Source organism: Podarcis filfolensis (genome assembly GCF_964270895.1).
Source record: "Podarcis filfolensis genome assembly, chromosome: 10".
In the NCBI taxonomy this organism is placed as follows: domain Eukaryota; kingdom Metazoa; phylum Chordata; class Lepidosauria; order Squamata; family Lacertidae; genus Podarcis; species Podarcis filfolensis.
Genome location: NC_139612.1, coordinates 40,709,085 through 40,730,279, shown reverse-complemented (window position 1 = coordinate 40,730,279; position 21,195 = coordinate 40,709,085). Strand labels below are relative to the sequence as shown.

At 40.5% G+C, this 21,195-nt stretch overlaps 1 protein-coding gene across 2 annotated transcripts in view; it reads right to left on the bottom strand.

The window, feature by feature from the left end:
- The window catches only part of CFAP54 (cilia and flagella associated protein 54), a 115,319-nt gene that overhangs the window by 29,392 nt on the left and 64,732 nt on the right, over positions 1-21,195 (bottom strand). The window contains exons 33-45 of one of the 2 annotated variants that reach the window (XM_083573386.1): positions 20,015-20,130; positions 18,868-19,098; positions 17,360-17,502; positions 14,037-14,234; positions 12,073-12,242; positions 10,070-10,297; positions 7,768-7,991; positions 7,516-7,648; positions 6,311-6,398; positions 3,874-4,026; positions 3,225-3,422; positions 2,769-2,856; positions 30-236 (exon numbers count right to left, since the gene is read on the bottom strand). In XM_083573386.1, the coding sequence (XP_083429512.1) occupies positions 30-236; positions 2,769-2,856; positions 3,225-3,422; positions 3,874-4,026; positions 6,311-6,398; positions 7,516-7,648; positions 7,768-7,991; positions 10,070-10,297; positions 12,073-12,242; positions 14,037-14,234; positions 17,360-17,502; positions 18,868-19,098; positions 20,015-20,130 (2,177 nt within the window). The remainder of the gene's footprint in view (positions 1-29; positions 237-2,768; positions 2,857-3,224; positions 3,423-3,873; positions 4,027-6,310; positions 6,399-7,515; positions 7,649-7,767; positions 7,992-10,069; positions 10,298-12,072; positions 12,243-14,036; positions 14,235-17,359; positions 17,503-18,867; positions 19,099-20,014; positions 20,131-21,195) is intronic. The other variant, XM_083573387.1, reaches the window with a different exon arrangement.

The window sequence follows — 21,195 nt, the reverse complement described above, 5'->3', positions numbered from 1 at the left end:
TGGATGAGAAGGTTGCATTATATACTCACTGAGCTATTTTAGCTGCTAAGGTTGCTCCTTGTAAGCAACCCCAAATTCCACCCCGAGAAACAAATTTCTCACAGTAACCTTGAGAGCTATTTGCCAAGTTGCCAGTGGCATTCTCTGACAAGCCATCTAACTCGTGCCAATGATTAAGTGCATCAACTATTTTCAGGACTCCATCAAGGCCTTGACACCAGCATTTGAAAGCAGCTCTGAAAAACATTTAAAAATTTCCAATGTTTCACTGACATTTATTAAAATGCAAGATAATGAAAATATTTTATTTGGCATCACACCCTTAAGCGCAGATGCAACAGGTTAATGAAATGCAGTGTGAACTGCAAAAACTGGAAAATTAAACAAAAGAGGCATATTTTTTTACAGTCACTCTTCCTATACCTTGGTTTGCAACTTAAAAAAAAGAAATCTAAGGAGGGACACACACACACACACACACACACACACACACACACACACACACACTATCTTCCTAGTGGTGCAGCAATAAAACTGCTAGTATGTTTGCAAAGCTAAGCAGAGTCTGGTATGGTTTGAAATTGGATGGGTACCACGTGTTGAGATTGTGCAATGCAGGAGATAGAACTAGATGGCCCTCAAGGTCCCTGCCAACTCCATGATGTCTGTGTTTTTTACGTGACATGGCCAGGAAACCCAGGCACATAAATGCCCCACATCAATCAGAGGTGTCATTGCCTCCCAGAAATAATAAAATTGGCAGGTGAATACATGATTTCCCTCTCTTTTTCAGAAACAGTGGGACAGTCTACACAGGGATGCTGAAAAGCAGTTGCTTCCCAGGTAGGAACTAAGGAAACCTACGCAAGTTCCAAAGCAAATGCAATTCATGATGCCCATTATGAAGGTTGGAAGGGGCTATAGCTGGAAGAGATCTGATTGCTCTGCAGTGTTGCTTACACTGAATACTTCAGGTCAGGCTCAGAATGGGATAAAGGTATTTGTCCATTGATTAATCCCAACACTTGGGCTCTGGAAGTAGAATAGAACAATCTTGCAGTGTAGGCCATTGTCAAACCCTGTTGCAAGGAAGGGGACTGTGCTGAGAAAGGATGTTTTATAGGAGGCCTGCAATGTTGTATACAGTAAATATTGTAAGACAGATGCCCTCCACACCTCTCAGGTTGCAGCAAATATTAATCTACTTAAACTGCACACACAGAGACATTTTCCCAGGCCAAATCCAGCACTCAACTGCATACAGAAGCCTCGCACCCCACTGACATGCATGCAAACCACTTGCACTTTTAAAAGTACAGTTGCAGCTGCCTGATGTGTTCCCATTTCCTAGGGAAAAGGTCAGCAGTGTGGGTTGAGGGCTCCACCTAGGGATCCAAAGGCAGGCGGCAACTTTTTGGGAGTCAGGACGTCCAATAGGCATTCAGGTCATGGACTCGCCAAGCTTGACAGCCGGGAGTGTAAGGGCAGAAAGAAAACATACCACCTCCCAATGTCAATGGGACTTGTGCTAATAAAAAGAATCCTGCAGCCAACCCAACTAGGGCAGGGTCTGCCGACCTTTCATTAGGAAATGGAAAAGTACACTTCAAGCAGGTACAACTGTATTTCCTCCCCAATTTCCAGTGAAAGATCAGTAGAGTGGGATTCTAACCTTTCTAGGGTGGGAGTGCAAGTGCAAGAGGTTGTGGCAGGAGGACCTGTGCAGGACCACCTGCCAAATGCCGAATCCAAAGCATCCTGGCGGTAGTGCCTGGTGTAGGTACTGGGTGCTGCCCAAGTAACTGCGTGGCAGAGGGTGGGAAATAAAAATAACAGCTACGGAGTGAAGGGAAACATGGGGAAGGAGGACTATTACTAATTCCCTACGACAGACGAGGAAAGGTTTAGAAGAAATTCAGAGAGAAGTAACTGAAAGATGAGCAAGAGTGATAATGACTGGCTGCACTTCAACCAAAGGCAGGAGCAGAACTGCATGCATGCTGGCAATCCTGCCTCCCCAAAGGTTGCTTGAACCCCACAAGAAATTGGCCCAGTTATGAAGTCTCTATAAATTACAGTGCTATTCTTCCGCCAGCAAAGGATGGTTAACGGAACACAATCTCTTCTGCCTTCTGGCCACTCTGCTGACCTTCCACTGGAAATGGGGAAATGTTAAAACTAAAACCAAATGCACATTAAGACCTAAATTAAAGTAGGGACACTTTCCTTCAAAGCTAACTTTTGTGTTTTGTTTTGTTTTTCAGTTCATGCAATCACATTTTACTTAGTTATTGTAAAAAACAACAACCCTGTTTATCACAATTTCATTTAAAAATATTAAAGCTGTTTATAGCAATGAAAATCACATAAAAATAAAAACCGATCACTAGCTGACTTATTATGTAAAATGTTTTTCTTATTTTCCTGTGAAATACCCACTTGACTCAAGCAACCACATGTGCAGTTGCAGGTTGAGACTGAAGTACCTGCTCCAAGTGCTTCCTATCAGAAGGTGGAAAGAACGGCTGTAAAGCCCTTCACCACTCTTAACAAGGGATTCCCACAAAATTTATGATGCAAACGCAAGCAAAGAATATGTCAGTAACACTGGCACACACTTAAACATACAACCTTGTCTCAATCAAAACAATAGTATTTGCAGGCCCCTGGACTTCAGTTAGCAGCCTTTAGCTATGCTTTAGCTAATTATGCATTAAAACTGAAAATTTAAGGACAGTTTCATTTTATATCTGTTGCACTATAGATACCTTTTGTTTCCTGTATAAAAGTGAATATTTCCGAGTTCACTGAAAGCCTGCACCATGAGGTCTTGCTGATTATTTTTTTGAAGAGCCTCTGTTTTTCATTGGTTGAAGGAGAATTTTAAAAAATATAAAGATAAATATTAATACACACTTAATATATTTATGTAAATCAACTTATATGAATTCAGAAATAAATCATTATCCTAAATAATAATATTCATTTATTTCACTTATGAATCCCCATAAAAATCCCGAAGCCACTTAACAATAAATCAGGGGATGGGGAGCTAACTCAGGATCTCAGCCAAAGATCTTTTCTACAGTAGAAAAAAGCATATGGGTACAGAAGAAACTTTCATGGGATAGACTATATGCCACCAAAATTTGTGGACACATACTTGTAAGTATATATCTGTACATATATATTTGTAAGGGAAGCAAAACAAATTATAATCTTACCAAGAGTTTGCTCATATGAAGAGATGACTACTGACAGTTTTGACCGGGGAATGGAGTTGCCTTGAACCAAACTAATGCTAGTAAAATTTTCATTAGAAAAATCAGGTGGTTCTGGCTGATATGTGAACTCAGCCCCCATCATAAATTCCACTTTTCCATGTGAAGATGCCTTCCATCTTGTGTCTACTCTTCCACACTCTAGATTAGAAAAGTGATTAATATACTGAATATACTCTATCCAAAAGATTTTGATTCTGGTGGCAATTAATTGTAGAAAAAGATTAATTTCAAAGGTAATGCTCTGTAATTCCAGGAAAAAAATGCTTATTTACACTTCCTAGCCAACACAAAGATTGGCTGCAAATACAGAATCTGTATAAATTCTACAAACACAGAATTAAAATTAATTTGCCAAAGATATTCACATTTAAGGCTGGTGCAGATGTAAGAGAACAATGGTCCTCAACTAAGATAACCATGTAGTGGTTATATCACCAAACTCATAACTTCTCGTATGAATATATAAAGCATCTGCATTAATAATTACCTTCTTTTTCACACTAAGCTTTCCAGTATTTGACTTCTTAAAGTAGATCAATTGTACACACAATCTTGTTGTTAACCAACAGATGTTATAGCAATTACTCACCTTGTGTGTGAGCAAGAAATAATGCAAGCAATTTCCTGCTATATTTAATAGATCTACTGTGGTATTTTGCTTTTTCCAGGCTTTCACTGAAACACTGCAGTGCATCTGACACATCCAGAGGAACAGAAACCAGTGCTCTTCCTTGATCCGCATCTTAATTGAAGCAATAAATACATTAAAAACTAAATATGGATCTTTCCTTTCTTATTCAGCAAAGGTTTTTAATGCTTCATTGTTTTTGTTTCACATTTGACAACATCAGTCTGAAACAGACAACAAGCACAATTTGCTTTAACACTGGTGAAAGGGTACAACTTATTTCCTTGAATCAGAAGAGAGGTATGTCAGGCCTTGGCCAAACTCCAAGACAGGCCACAGCTGAAGAGTCTGATTCAAGTACAGGCAGGCCAAAGACCAAAGTTGTCATGCTGACATGATTGAAGGCTAAAATACCAGATTGTAGATCAAGCATAAAATAGGGACAAGGAGTTTGTGACACAGTTTGCATATAGCGCTATGCCCAACTGTGGCTTGGTGTGAATGAGATTCCAAAATAAATTATCACAGCTGCAGCACTCCTCCCCCAGTTCTGCTGATGCTACACATACAGGGCTCAGCCATGGTTTGTCTTAGCTTAATGGCTAAACCCAATTTAATGGTATGTCTTTCTCAGACAAATTTCAAGCAGTTAACCCTAGAACAATCCTTGGTTCCAGCTGATGGTTTGTCTTGAGTGAAGAAAACCACAAGCCTGGGTTTGGACATAACACCAAGCCAAGCTATGGCTTAGTCATGGGTAGCATGGCAGCAGAAGGACCAGGAAAGGAGCAAAGTGACTGCCATAGTATTGTATTGTATTGATCTTTATTACGGCCATTGGCCCATCACACAACAGTTTCCCATACCAACATAATGTACTTAAACCTCCAAATTTAAAACTGCCAAAAACTTACAAACAACAGACAAGAACCAAAGCAAAACAAAAAACAAAGGACCAACATCATACATTACATAAAATTTGTAACATAAATATCACCCTCTGCTTATAAATTAGTAAAAGACATCCATGGTGATATCACCTAATTACAACCTAAAACATAGAAGACTGCCATAGTTTAGCTTAGTAATAATATGAATGGGCACTGTGTGGTTATTCAATGCGATGAGTTGTACAGATTGAGGACCTAAGTCTGGATCAACATTTGCATGTCAAGACCCTGAGGCCTCCCCTTTATGTTGAATAATAACACCTGGACACCATATTTTAGGTTAATGGGCAGAATTTAGGCCACAACTTTACTGGTTACAGAATGTGAGCGGTATTGGCTTAGGCATTGGAACTGAACCGACTATATCTGACTCCTGCCTGCCTGCAGGAAGTCTCACAAGGCTTAACCACCAGTAGGGGGAGCTTGTTGATGCACATCAACTGGAAACTCCCCCTAGAGTCACCGGAAGGTCGTGCCATGGCCCTAGCCTCCAACCGGGCTTCGGACAGGAACCACGACCGCCAGATTCCTTTAACAGAATACCCTTTAGTATGGAGGGGCAGGTGATGGCCACACCTCCCCTCCCCCAAACAAGGTTTTACCAATACCTAACCGCCACTCAAGCCGGAACAAGAGGGAGATCCCCTTGCCGTGCTGCGGTTTAAAAGGGGTAAGCCACGCCCCCCCCAGTCAACTGGATTGGCTGGCCGGGGGCCATAACATGGGGCTTGACCAACCCCCGCTGCGTGTGAAGGCCATGTGATCCGACCACAACACCATCCCACTTGGAAGTGGAACTGCTTTACAGAACACCAAGACCCCTTTTGGTCCTCAGATCAGAATGAGTGACTATAGAACAGTATCCTTCCTAGGTATTAAATGGGTGGCACTACAGTACAAAAAAGATCCAGCTAGTAACCCCATTGGCCAACCAGCTGTCCCAGAAGTTTAGCAAGGGAGGAGCCAGGGCTTCTTGCTTGAATCCCCAGTTTAGGTCCCTTGGCATCTATCAAGACCAATCCCAGCTCCACCATATTAATAGCAACTTGTGCCTCTACACCACTTGTTTTCCTCCTCATCAGCAAAATAAAACCATATCATTCAAAAAGTTAACTAGGGGGTGAAGGGCTCCTTTTAAATTGGATCAGCAAGAGCTGCAGCAAAATACACAAATTCTAATTCAGAAGGGAAAAGAACGGAAGTAGACTCATCTGCCTCTTCAATGAAAGGTCCCTGCAGCTCCATCAAAAAATCAAGATCCAGTATCACAGGAAAACAGAACAGAATATGGTAAATATCCTTTTTCTCACAGAAATGGCTGGCTGCATGAGACTGAGGCATGGCCTATTTAGACATAGTATAAAAATATTGCCATAGTACTCCAAAAGGACATGAACAGAAAACCTTCTGAAGATAAAAAGGACTTATATATCAGTATGTGCTCTGACCTTTACTATCAAATCCATCCTCATCCGTTGTTTCATTACATTTGGCAGCAGCATGCAGCTTTATTGCAACAAAGTCTCTACAGCGCACCTAAGACAAAAATGTTTTCCACACTGTAACATCTATTGGCAATGTTTTCGAAATAATGTGACTAAACTCAGATTTTTATGTCAATATTTGATTACCTAAAACTTGATTTCTGAAAATTCCTTGCAGAGAAATAATTTAGATGTGCAAACAATCAAAACTAATGTTCACCATCTTTAACTGACATGCTTCAAAATGAGGGTCTGTGCACTAGTACCCATTGTGGTGCCCTTGAAATGGTGTTAGCTCTCCCATCAACATGGACCGTGATGGCTTAGGCTGATGGGAATTGTTGTCCAAAAGCATCTAGAGGTCACCAGGTTGGATAGTATTGCTACAGAGCAATGTAAGAATATTACCCAGGCCTTTGGCTAACTATATAATCTATTACCTTTTAAACTGTGTGTGTTGGGGAGGAGTAGTTTTTGTTTTTTGCTATGTTATGCATTTTTGTGTTTTTATATTGTAAACTAAGGGATGTGTGTGGTGCTGGGGTTAAACCACAGAGCCTAGGGCTTGCCGATCAGCAGGTCTGCAGTTCGAATCCCCGCGACAGGGTGAGCTCCTGTTGCTTGGTCCCAGCTCCTGCCAACCTAGCACTTCAAAAGCACAAAGTGCAAGTAGATAAATAGGTACTGCTCCAGCGAGATGGTAAACGGCATTTCCGTGTGCTGCTCTGGTTCGCCAGAAACGGCTTAGTCATGCTGGCCACATGACCCGGAAGCTGTACGCAGGCTCTCTCGGCCAATAAAGCCAGATGAGCGCCACAACCCGAGAGTCGTCCACGACTGGACCTAATGGTCAAGGGTCCCTTTACCTTTTATATTGTAAACAACCCTGTGGTCCTCAGATGAAGGGCAGTATAGAAATTTATTTCCTACCTATCCTCCACCATAAAGTCACATATCTTTGCCCTGGTCTTCCACACCTGAGATGTATATATTGGGGACCCATCGTATTTTTGGTGACGGTGTTTTTTTGTTTTATAATGTTGTATTTTAAATTGTTGCAGACCCCCACTCCCTCCTGGAACTTTAGAATGAAGGGGCATGTGGAAATGTTGTCTGCCTCCAAGTTTTCACGTGTAGGACTCAAAGTAAGCTCATCTAAAACATTTCACCTTGCGTCCGGTATCAGTAACAAGATATTTGAATTTAGGGTGTGAGGTAGTAGAGTCACGGACTTGTGCTCTTTCCTGCAGTTGTCTCTGAGCATATACCAACAGTGGAATCAATTGCTCTGTATATCTCTCACTAGAAAAATCAGATAGATTTCAAAATTAAAAACTGCTAACATTTTATTTCTAAAAAAAAACCACACACATTTTTCCCTTCAAAAAGAGCACATATGTTACTTCAAAAAGAGCACTTACTGTGTAATTGTGTTGAACTGCATGGCTATGTATACTAGTGATTCCCACTTCTTCAAAAAAAATAGAAGCTCAATAGTTCGCAGAACCAAATTACGTACTCCTTGCAAATCAACAACACAGATATCATCAAACGGATATTCAAATGAAAAGTTAGAACCGCCTTCATCTTGAGCTATGCCGCCGACACAACTTGGAACACAGAAATCTCCTTCAGCTTCAACAATCTATAAATTCAAAACGGAGAGTAGTAAAGCAAGGATTCCAAATAGTTTTTATAATGTCCCAGTTTCAGATATTCAGGCCACAAACTTCATGCGCTGGGTTCTTTTGTGGTTCATAAATGTTCTGCAAATGAGCCAGGCTTTTCTTATCCTCAAAAATCTATTCAACTAGCCTTTCTGGATATAGAACATCAGAGGTGGTCAATGCAGTATCCTCCAGATGTTCTCGGGCTGCAACTCCCATAAGCCCTAGCCAGTGTGGCCAGCGGTCAAGGATGGGACTTGTAGCCCAACAACATCTGGAGGGCACAACATTGAATACTCCTGTGCTCGATTCCCCTGAGCTGCACAGCTGCACCATTTGTTTGTTTCTTTGTTTTGTTTATAGCCACCCCTCCTCCAAAAGGCACTCTGGGCAGCAAAATACAAGAGATAAAACATTTTAAAAATCTTGTATTCTGTTGTCTGATGCAGAGAAGTATATATCCTTTAGAACATCCAATTTTCTTACTAAGGCTCTATAAATTCATGTAACAAAATTTAAAGGGAGTATGGGAAATGATTTATCCCCTAAAAAGGTTGGGGAGTAGAAATGTAAACCACTATTAGTAGCAGCATTGTTGTGGTTATTTTTATGCGTGTAATGGCTGTTTGCTAAAACTGAACTGAATCTTAATAGCAATTCCAAAGCAGCTGTAAGACTGGGAAAGACCTCAACTCAACAGTCTTGTTTAGGGAGGAAGTCTTCAGTAGATGCCAAAAACACAACACAGATACCACCAAACTGATATTCAAGGAAATTCTGAAGGGTAGTTGACACAACACTAATGGCCTGATTTCTACATTGTGCAGAACTGACCTCCTGATAAGATGTGTGCAGAAGGTCCTCACCTGCAGAGAGCAGCAATCAATTTGTTATATAAGGGGTGAGATGATCTTTCAGGTTTTACACATACACAAGTACACGCACCATTTATTACGGTGGACGATGAAGTCTTTGGATTTGGATTGGGCTATTCCTCTCCCACCTAATAAATCTACTATTCAGGTAAGACCTATCCTTCTTTTTAATATCCCAAACAACACTGTTTCCAATTCATCGTAATACAACACTCAGAAATTTTATATCATTTTAGAAAACAGAAGTTGAAAAATACCAATGTGTGATTTGAATTATGTGCTTGTTCTTGTTTTTATTTTGTTTTGTGAATTGCCCTGGCATTTGCGGATGAAGGGTGGTATACAAATAACAACAACAACAACAACAATAATTTGGAACATGTGATGACCGCAAATTGAACGTTTGATTAAAGCAAGCAAGTCTAACCCACAGTCCAAGCCACAGGAAGTGACCCATCAACCCCTTTAGCTCTATCTTCCAATCTGATTGGACGATAAAGCATTTTCTTTGCTCTTTAGAGAGTGATCTGTCTGCTCTTTAGAGATAAAGAAGAGGCAGAACTATGTTTTACCTGCAATCCTGGTGCTAAGCGCCACAGTGCTAAGATGGGAAATAAAGTCCTTAGCCTACTCTTTAAAAGGCAGCACTTCTACCTCTAGAATAAATAGAATGACCTCTGCAGCATTTTCAGCCACGCCCACCCCAGCGCTGGAATGAAAGTGCTGAAAATGGTGTGTGTGTAGGTGTCTTTATGCATGAGTGTATTACGAGTAGTGATTTCATGTCTGGTGAGTTTGTGCAATGTATGTGTATACTGCTTGTATGGTGAATGTGCAAATGTGGCAAGTATGAGTGAGTGGTCTTTATGTATGTATGTGCAATATGTGTATACACACATATAAATCAACCACATCAACCACTGGGATGCAGACCACAAAGGGGTGGCTCTCCATCAATGTGGCCCCCCAAAAAAGATTAGCTAGTCCTGTTTAAGGTTTGTGTTTTTAGAAGCCATATTGTAATATAAATTGTACACTGGATAGTAGCTGAAAGGTTTAAATAAGCCAAGAACAAGAACAAAGAAAAAAATCCTTTAGTAAAAATACATTTTTTTTGCTGCTTGTAAATCAGAAACGAAGCTGAATACAGTATGCAGACAACCTCAATAAAATATATTTACCTTAACAGAATCAGTAGCCTGCAGATCAACCACCATATCAAGCAACATATCTGATGCCATGTAATATGGCAGCCAAATGGTGTCATGAAACAACTCCTTGGTAATAGGAAATGGTGCATGAAAAGATTGTGAGTGTCTAATAATTGACTGCGCTTCCTGAGTATAGGTCCAAAGGTCTCGGCACACGTTCTGAAGCAACGTCCAGTGGCCACCACGGTAGGCTAAAACCTGGATGGTAAAGTGTCAGATACAAGTCTGATGAGTGGAGCTTGGAGATTTCTCAGTGGTGTCAGCATTAAAACACAAACCATTTTCTTAAAACTGAGTCCCCAAAAATGGAGGGGGGTCCTTATACATTGGGGTGTCTTATAGACGGGAAAATATGTTAACTACTTCTTCATTCTTACTTTTCGATAGAAAAAAAGGATACAAACTTCCCTCTATAGCATGCAGACTACCCCACTGAATTCTCAGGCAGCTGAGAACACAAAATATCCAATTCATACACAGGAAAATAACCGAGAGGAGGGAGGTTGGCTATTGCTGGAAAGAAACAACAGAAAATAAAAGGAAATAAATAGAGAGAGCAAAGGGGTGCGTGTTACCCTTCTATAGCCAAGCAGCCAGACAGTGATTAAAACTACAGCTTTCTGAGAATCTTTGTCAGCCATTTCAAGATATATTCACAAAACCTATTCATATTTTACTGGTGTTTTTCCACTTGTACATTCCCTAGCTATAATTTCTAACATATTTCCATGCTGCTGATCTAATGCATGTGAAGTGGTGACATTCATTATGAATGCGGCTTCACTTTGTGCAACATAATCATTACAGAAATGAGGTTCTGAGCCTACATGGTATTAGGCTGTGCTCAGTAGAACAGCATGTGCTTAGGAAGCTGGACATGTCCCTTCTAAGTAGAGGTTTGGGCTTTATAGCACTGTGTACTGTGCTCCCTGAGGGGGCCATTCAGAAAACACAGCACAGTCCAGTATAAGATTGCATTTACCATATTATTTATGGATGCATTCATTTACTTAAAGCAAAAGGCAACAAAGTTCTACCTACTGTAAATAATTCTGGTGTTGCCTTTTAAAAGGTTTTAGTAAATACAGTAAGAGAAACCAAGAAAAGGAATTCTTCTGATTCCTATTTTAGAAAGTATGCACCAGGTACTATTTCCAGCTAGGAAAAAACTCCTGCTGGTCTGAAAGCTGGCATCTAGGCAACAGGCTACCCAGAAACTCATTATTGGCCTTCTACTTTCTCTAGCGTGAAAATGCTTAGGAGTGTTCTCTGTGTTTGCTAAAGGGCTTCTTGCTGTCTTTCTGTCTTCTTCCAGAGATATGTGGGATATGTACAATGCTACAAGCCCCCCCCCCATTAAAGATGGTGGCCACTAGCCACTAGGACTGCCACCCAGGACCACTGTTATTGTTTGCACATCATGGAAAAATGTTCATTATGTGTCAAAATTGTGTTTCCCCTGCTGGAATATGAAAAGGAGGTTTGGGTATTCATGGCTGTTTTCACCAAAGTATTTGAGGAAGGATCAAATGATTTTTGAAGTTATAGTGGGACTCCCTCACTGTTTCAGCAATAAGGTGGGGGGGCAATGTGTGCAAAGGTTAATGTGTCTCCTCCATGAATTGTTAGGAAAAGAAAAGAGGCAAAATATAAATTAGAGCTAAAAAGCCTTCTCAGTCATCTGTTGGAGGATTCTTGTCCTAACTGACACAAGGAGTGGGTTAAGAAGCAAAGAGGTGACAAAAGTGAGTGAGTGACAGATGGGCTGCTGCCAAGCTTTCTCAGACGCCTGCTTTAAAGGGTTAGGAAGACCTAGATGATGTGAGCCCTTTCTGCTAGACTACCCTACTGAGATCTGGAATAGAAGAGGAAGTTAATAGAAGTACAAGAAACAAATGTTTGTCTCACCTATTGAAACTGGTAGAGACATTTTAATACAATAACATAAACACATTAATTCAAGAGGACATTACCGCCGCTCTTCTAAAATGTAGGAAGATTTTAACAAAATGCTCCAGCAAAGATGAATAAGATTGCGCTTTTTCACGTTCTTTTACGGTAACATATCCCTGAGGTAGTCCCTGAGGTCGCGGGGTGTCTTTTTCATCCGGCTTAATGTTGTGATCAGAAAAATATAATGGATCTAAAAACAAACAACATTTGAGTTAAATTGAGGACACATTTTCAAAGACATCAGAATGAGTAATAATAGTTTCCAGATCTGTTAATAAGATGGGCTGCAGGAACTCAATGGTCTTTTGCCAGTACCGTAACCCTTAAGCAGGCCCCAATCCCTACTCCTGAGAAGACCATGTTTAGACCTTGCCTGGAGGCTCCCCACTTGTGTTAAAAGAAGCACAATGGGGTCCTCTTATCTGTATGCCTGATGGGACGGAAGGAGAACAGCTACAGGGCCTGAACCTTAAGGAACAATGGGGAAACATGGAGCCTCCTTCTTCCACAGGAAAGACATAGGAGCTCTGGACCCAAGTCGGTGGAGACCAACAGCCCATAAACCAGTCACCCCAAAAGAGGAGGCCTACATAAGCACTGTACCTACTGTTGAGAGCAACCTGGGGCATGGTGGAAACTGGCTTGCAAAGCCATTGGTTCATCTAGGTCAGTGCAGTTTAGTGACTGGCAGCAGCTCTCCAGCACTTTGGGTAGGAATCTCTCCCAGCCCTGCCTGGAGATACCAAATACTGAACCTGAGACCTTCTGCATCTAAAGCAGACGCTCTTCCACTGAGCTACAGACCTCTCTCTATTTATATACTGTGAGAAGTAATCTTTCTAGTCCATAGTTATATTGACTGGTTAATACTAAAGGAACAGTTGCAGTTTTATTGTAAATATACAAGAAAGAAACATGCTCAAGAACCTTCTGGAATGTATATAAATAAACATTACAAAGGATTTTATTTTAATCAGCACATCTATAATTCAAAGAATCACACAAGTTTGGAATGAATAGACTCCATCATGGCCTTGGATCAGGACTCATTGGGGGCTGAGACCTCTGGCAACTGGAATGCTGAGAATAGATGCACTTCCCGGTCCATGCTGTGTGAGCCTGCAGGCACCAGAGACCACACCCCTTCATCTGAGAAGACATCTCTGATGCCAGACACAGATGGCTAAACCAGAGATTCCTTGGGAGGAAGATCCCCACAACCAGAAATCCCATTACCCCAAAAGGAGCTAGCAGCTACAGAAAGCGACATCTGCCCTCAGCTTGGACATCTGGCCTCAGTTGCAAAAGGTCTGCCTCATGGCTTCTCTGGTGGGCACTCCCATGATCATGACAGACTCTGTATCTTTCTGAGATCATATCTGCCCCCCTCCAAGCTGAGTGTTAAATGTTGTGAGTCTCAGAATGACAGCACTGAGAGCCAGGTGTCAGTTCCTCTGATGAGGCCATCTGGTAAGAGAAAGGAACTGAAGATGTATCAGGACAGTTAGCAGAACCCTCTAGATGACTATGGAGAAACTGCCATTTTCCCCCTTTCTCCCATATAGCATTCTGGCCCATTGATGCTCTTTATTTAGTCTTGTCCACTATATCACCAAGGAAAGCAAGTTGATGGCTTTTTTTTACTATATTTTTTTATAACATGTCCTGACATCCTTGTATGCTCTTCAGCTTGTCCTGTTCCGCAATGCCTTATATATGCTCCTTTATGCATTGACAGCTTCTATTTTTGAATCATCATCTATCCAAAGACTTGGCAATCACCTGATCTCATCCTCATCTGATGCCTGAAACTTAAGCTTAGAACCTGACACAGAAATGGAACACCTGACAATATAGTTAGCCCTTAGATGGAACTTCTGCAAAAGCGATCGGTTAGTGAAGTATTTGTTGGGAAATCCTTATGCCTCAGATCACGGAACCGCTCAACATCTGTTAGACATTTGGCCAATATGTAGTAACCCACCTGAATCTGAGGCAGAAGATGACAGCTGGGAAAGATCAGTGGGATCCGTTGTGGCATCAGTTTCAGGGGTGAGACAATTACTGTGGTCAAGTAGGCTTGAGCTGGAAACAGCATCTGAAGAAGCACTTTGTAAAGTGGGGTCAGAAGCAGGCATGGAAGGACCAGAATCGAAGACAGGGGAGGTGGAATCAAGTGTGTCTGAGCAAAGAAGAGCAAGGAAGTCTTGACTTGCTATGAGCTGTTGGCTGCAGAATATTCAGGGCTGGTATTTTCGAGATTCCAGAATTGTGTAAGTACCCCTAGCTTATCAAAAGGCCAAACTAGAAGTCCATCTGAAAAAACAGTGACAGGTCCTACCAAATTTCACAGCTGCTCTGGTGGCTGAATGGCTGAATTCACTGTTCTAGCACTGAATGACTGGGCTTCTGATTCCCTAAGTTTGTGCCTGACAAGTGATGCAAGAGGAAGACAGGGCTGCATCTGCTGCAGTGGACGTCAACAGATGTGGAAAGGCTATTCGAGCCTATGAAATGCAACAAGGAGACACTGGAATTGTGTTTTCCTTTTGCCATTACACCAGGCAGCCCTGGAAACCCTCATAAAAGAAAGGCAGGACTAGCGCAGCAAACAGTGAAACCGAGAAAGCTCACTTAAACTAAAGATGGTATTGATAGGCTTGTTTAAAAGCCATCAATTGTCAGGATGAATAATTGTGTTCTCATCTAAACCCCATTCCTTTCAGAGAAAGATTTTGAAGAGGTTGAATTATTTTAAACATGTGATCATAACTGACTACATAACTACGTGCTTATGCACACAGACACAAGCAATAAACAAACAGATCAATAATAGATCAATTCTCTGGAGTCAATTGCAGTGTTTTTCATTCTATATTTTATGGCTGTTCTGAAGAATTCATCAGCCATTTTGTCAAGTTAGCCACAAGGAATATTCTGACTCTTGCTAAGCCTCCAAATCAATCAGTCTCCAAATAGCAGATAAACTGATGCTTGCAGTCCATTAGGTTCCATTTTCTACCACCAACCCAGTTTGATAACAAAATGCACTGAATCACCAAATCAAAAGTTAGCAAAATAATATGGAGAGACACCCTTTTATTTTGTTTGCTTCTGTCTTCACATTACTCCTAAACTGGACAAAAATGGAAGTGTTGTTCTCAACAGTGTGAACTAGAAATACAAAAAGAATAACCACATATGAACATGCAACGGAATAAGAAAGATATAAGGATTACATGAATAACAGACTAAGCAAGGTGAAGATTTGTGCTTTCCAATTTTGTTCTATTAAGCACACTTAAGATTTCCTCTGGCGGTACTGTCTTCAAGCTTGGAGCACTGCAGTTCAGGAAGCAAGTAACAGGAGGAAATGGGCACGTTTTGGCTGGGGTGGGAATCAAGTGAGAGAGAGAATGGTAAGCATGCAGACCGTTTTCAAATATTTATAAGAATGTCAGAAAGAAGAGGAAAATTTGCTCACCAGTCCCTAAGGATAGACAATGTGATTAAAATGACATGTCTTAAGACCAGTCATTGAGAAAAATCTAAACCTAAACAGCAAAGGAACAAGCTCCTTAAAGAGGCTGTACAAACCCTTCTTTGTATGCATTGTTTTTTAGGATTGCTTTAGATTAGGAATTGAGTATGACCTACTGGGTCCATTTCCACTCTGATTAAATACCTATGTCATAAAAGGACTATCCCATGGTCCATCGGTATCTCTAGACCATGTCTGGGACAGACAGGCAGAATCAGACAGACAGGTATAATTAAGATAGAAACTTGGGACAGATGGGCTGGATAGAACTTCAGTAAGAATTGCAAGGCAGGCAATCAAAACAGGATCAATAACTTAAATCCTAGAAGCAGCAGCAATAGCATTGAAGTCAAGAAAGCAGACGTTATTAGAAACACCAGGCATATTTGGAGCAAGAGTCCCAAGAACAGATATAGAACTAATAGTGGTATGTGATACACCTCAAACTACAGGGCATCAGAACAGAGTGGATGAAGGCTTAGAGGAGGAGGTCAGGGGTGCACAATATAAAGTACTGGCTAAGACAGACAAAAGAGACACAGGGGAAGGAATACATGTGGAGCTCATGCAAAACTAACTGTGCCAATTGGTCAGCAGCAAGATAAAATGTCTGTGAATTTTGAAAAGCCAGGACTTGGGTGCACAACAATGCAGAAGATATTTCCCCATGCAATCAAACTATGCCCGCCCACCATCAGCATCTGCATTCACTTCAGTAACACTAAGTACTAATAATGCATTAGTTTTGCCACTGGCTCAATGCTTGCAATCAAGAGAATCAACGGCTAACCCCAATAATAGTGGCTGTTGGCATAACCCGAAATAAATTTCTCCTGGAGAATATTTCATCAGATAGGTAGCTACTGCCATCTGTCACCCACAGACAGAAAATGCAGAGTTCAGGAAGCAGGTTGCCTCACTGTATGCAGAGACCACAGTCTCAAAGATTCCTCCAAGAAGAGCATGGCGACAGACAAATAAAAATAAGAATATAAGAAAGTGCAAAATACTGCAAATAGGCAAAAATACACAAGAACTACTTCTCTGACACATAAAAGGAACTGAACAATTTTGACAATTTGAAAAGCTAAAAACAAATAACACTGCATGAAAAAAGAACATTGCAATAAAATAAATAAAAATCAGAAAGCCAATCTATCCACATAAAAGAGGATCTTAGGAGAAATTTCTTACACATAAGGCCAACAGCCCCTTCTTCCTGAAAGATAGTCTATCAGATGGGAATATAGGAAACTAACAACCCTTGACACACAGAAACCCAAACCTGCCAATAAGGAGAAGGAAGAAGACCAAAAGCTGACAGAAAAAATACCCAAACATGTTCAAAATCACTCAGAAACTGACTAAGGATAACAACAAGCAGGAAAGAACAGGGAAGCACAAAATAGTTCAAAAAGTGAGACTAATAACGAGGGAGGAGAAATAGAACTGCCTAGAAGGGCGGCAGGAAATAGGGGGGCGGGGAGTGTCTGCCTACAGCAAGGCAACCACCTCCCTCAACATTGCATTTCCTGCCCCTGGGTGACAGATGACAGTATCTACCCATCTGCTGGACTATACTCTAGGGAGAATGTTGTTTTAAATTCATTCTATAAGAAATACAAATTCAAAAAAAAATCCATTATGAAACCAATAGTTACTGTTCTATGTCCTAATTGTTTGGACAAGAACAGGAGAGAAGGTTGATGGATTTTAATATGTAAGATTACAATTATCTTGTTATTGCGTATTTTTAATTTAATTACCATTTTTTTTACGGATTTTTCCTGATATTGTTCTCTTAAAAAAGGGAAGTTGAAAAGTCTTCAGTTGCTCCTCTGTTGTTGCTGCCACCACTATAGTGCCTGAATTGATTAATGAGAATGCGTCTGGGTCTAATTCATGATAACTGCAAAACAAAACATTTCATTATTTAAGAAGAGCAAGCAAGAGATATCAAATACATAAAAACTAACAATATTGCAACTTTATTATTCTGCAAATACTTTTGAAGTCTTCTTTTTATATTTACAGCACTATGCTGAATGTTTCAGTTAATTCCTGCTTTCATGTGACCTTTCCAACCCAGTGTGGATTTTCTGGTGAAGCCGTGAGCCATGGGCCATCAGCCTTCTTGGTAGCCGCTCCTAGACTCTGCAACACCCTTCCTTGAGAAACCAGACTGGCTCCCTCTTTGTTGTCCTACCAGACTTTCTTGTTCCAACAGGCTTTTGGGAACTGACAGCTGTGTTGTTTTTATTGTAATTGATTGTATGGTTTTAATACATTTTATATATGCATTGAGTTTTAATTCTATCAATTTTTAATTGTTTGTTAATTATTGGTTTTCCTATCTGTAAACCATCTTGAATCCCATAAGGGATAAAGATGGGGTATAAATATAATTATTATTATAACAACAACAACTAGAGGTGATATTAGTTATCTCTCAAGACAGGTTTTATTGATTTTACTCTTATTTTCTTATTCACCATGGGGACACCAAATCTGGGGAAAGGCAGGACAGGAATTGAATAACTAAAATAAAAAAAAATAAGAGTTTAAACTATAAATATAGCTGCAGGTTGGAACCAACGTGCAAAAGTTAAGAAATCAAAGCTCAAAGCTCAGTTTCTATTCCAGTTGATAAAATGGGGAAACGATCACTTCCATTATCCTCAGATCCTTGGAAGTGGAGCAGACAAACACATAAACACTAAGACTCAGCTGGGGAAACAGCAAGAGCAAATCTTCAGTGGAATTATTTTGGAGTAACCCTGTCTGGCCATTGAGATCAATGGATGAAGAGTTGTGAAAGTCATATCAAGCACTAGAACTTGGCACATGAAGAAGAAAGCACTGCCTAGTAAGTATGTTTGAAAAAGAATTCTGATGGCTTGAAGTACATTTCTTTTGCTCCTTTCAGATCTTTGTAAGTTCATAATAATTCTAAGAAAAGAGAAATTAGGAGAGATGCATTACCAAAAAGTAATCAATAGGGAATAACTCCATTAATAGGCCAATAACTTTGGTTTCTTCTGTAAGTCATGATAACATACAAGGGGAAAGCATCAGCAGTGGTTTTCTAAGACGCCACAAGAACAAGAGTTGCAAGATCAGTCTTCTGAACTGTACACTTCTTCCACTGAAGTATAACAGTTGTTGTTTATGGAAAATACAGAATACAGCAGGACATTTTTGAAGGAGGTAAAAGAGGCTGCTAGGGCATTGTTGGATTATGCCATTAAAAATCATCACATTTATCCATTTTTACCTGTTCAGATTTTTCAAAGAATCAACATCAATGGAATATAACTCTTCTATCCGTTTTTTAAACAAATTGAAGTGGGCAATTGCCAGGTAAATGTTCAGCTGAGATCGCCACGGCAACTCTTCAACATATACCCGCCGCCATCTCTTTCGTTTCAAGAAGACGTTAGAACGCAAATTCAGCTTTTGCGTCAGCACTTGCATAGCTACTCTTCGTGATTCTTCTTTTTCTCGCCTAAATAAAAACCATAGTAAGAGTGATTTATATTACGGGGGGGGGGGGGGGACCTGTGTTGCCCAAAATAAACAATTCATAATAATTCCAACAGAATGGCTGTAAGAGGAAAGAAAAAAAAATCTGAAACTGTAAAAACAGCCACATCTTGTCCTTGTTTGCATGTAATGATAAGCCAAACCAAAACTTAGCATAAAAGAGCAAACATGGACTTTGAGAGTGATCACAGCCACCTCCTTCTTCTCTGGTTGTTCTCTGCTACTGCACTGAGCTAAGCCATGATGTGATTTAATGTGTCATCCAAACCTAGACTCTTTTTTTAGCTCTCTCCCGGCAAACCACAAGATGTAGCCAAGCTTTGTTCTATGATTTATAAATCGTGGTTTGTCTGGGGAGCTAAATCACAAGCCTGGATTCAGACAACACACTAAAGCACAGCGCAGCAGCAGAATGACTGGGGAAGAAGCCCCCACAGTTGCTTGTTCCTGCTAAGCCATGGTTTGGCTTGGCGTTACATGTGAACAAGACCTTGCTTTATTGAAATCTGGAGGGGAATTCAGTAGCTACACTGGTCTACACTGAAGTTGAAGTAACAAATTAGAAATTTATTAAACAAACAAACAAACAAACCAACAATGATAGGGTGGACGGGGGTGTTAGTGACCGAATCCCCAGTTAGGGTGCAACAGGATCCATTTTGGATTTCTTGCATAAATTCTAGTTTTTTCCTGATTTGGAGGGGAAATAGCTCAACTTAATCTGAGTCAGTCCAATTCAGGCCTAGTTAACATTAAAGAAAAATGTTTTCCAATGTCCGTTTCTAATCTCTTTAATGTGATAGGCCATATCCAGAAATAACAGACATAACTGAAATCCAGTTAAATCTTAATTAGAGCACATAAAACAGCTGAATTACCTTTGCCAGTCAGATGATTTGCCCACACCATGGTGTTTAGTGGGATATTTAGGTAGTTTTTTTTCCTTGGAAATCTTGGCTTTCGTCTTTTTCTTGGATGTTGGTGACCCTGACGTCTGAATGAAAATAGTAAGAGCTATCATTTCGGTGCATTATACCATGAACCTATAACATCTCTATCTAATGTCTGCTAGAATTTGTATCTAACATATGCTAGAATTAAACAACAAAACATAGCAGAGTAAACTGTCTTACATCTCAATCTGGGGAAAAAGACAGAATATTATTATTATTAATAATAATAATAACAACAATAAACAACAACATACCGTAATAGTTCTTGAAAGGTGAGTGGTGCCCTGTATTTCCAAAATGGAATTGGATACACAGCAGCACCCTTTCACGAAAGCAAACAAACCTCGTCTTGTCTTTGGAGCCAACCAAAATTTGTTCTCCAGTGGGAGAAGACAGGTTCTTTTGACATTACAGTAAGCTCAATACCCAGTACAATTGGGGGGAAGGGAGAGGGCAGTCCCTGCATACCTCCACAGCTGTATTTGTGGTTAGTTTCAGTTTATTTCAGTACTACAGTGGTACCTCAGGTTAAGTAATTAATTCGTGCCGGAGGTCCATACTTAACCTGAAACTGTTCTTAACCTGAAGTACCACTTTAGCTAATGGGGCCTCCTGCTGCTGCCGCGCCGCCAGAGCACGATTTCTGTTCTCATCCTGAAGCAAAGTTCTTAACCCGAGGTACTATTTCTGGGTTAGCAGAGTCTGTAACCTGAAGTGTATGTAACCTGAGGTACCACTGTATTATGTTGTTGCCATACCTGGAAATAATCTGATGTTCCGTGCAAGTTTAAATAGGGCTGACAACATATTAAGATTCTGAATGTATGAAAAGCCTTGCAGCATATTCATTGAACTATTACTATCTTGTTATAACGTGATTATTATTTAAGACAAATTCAATACAATTTGATTATTTGGAAGGCTCATTTTAAAAGGACAGTGGTACCACGGGTTACAGACTCTGCTAACCCAGAAATAGTACCTCAGGTTAAGAACTTTGCTTCAGGAAGAGAACAAAAATCGCTTGGTGGTGGCGCAGCGGCAGCAGGAGGCCCCATTAGCTAAAGTGGTGCTTCAGGTTATGGACAGTTTCAGGTTAAGAATGG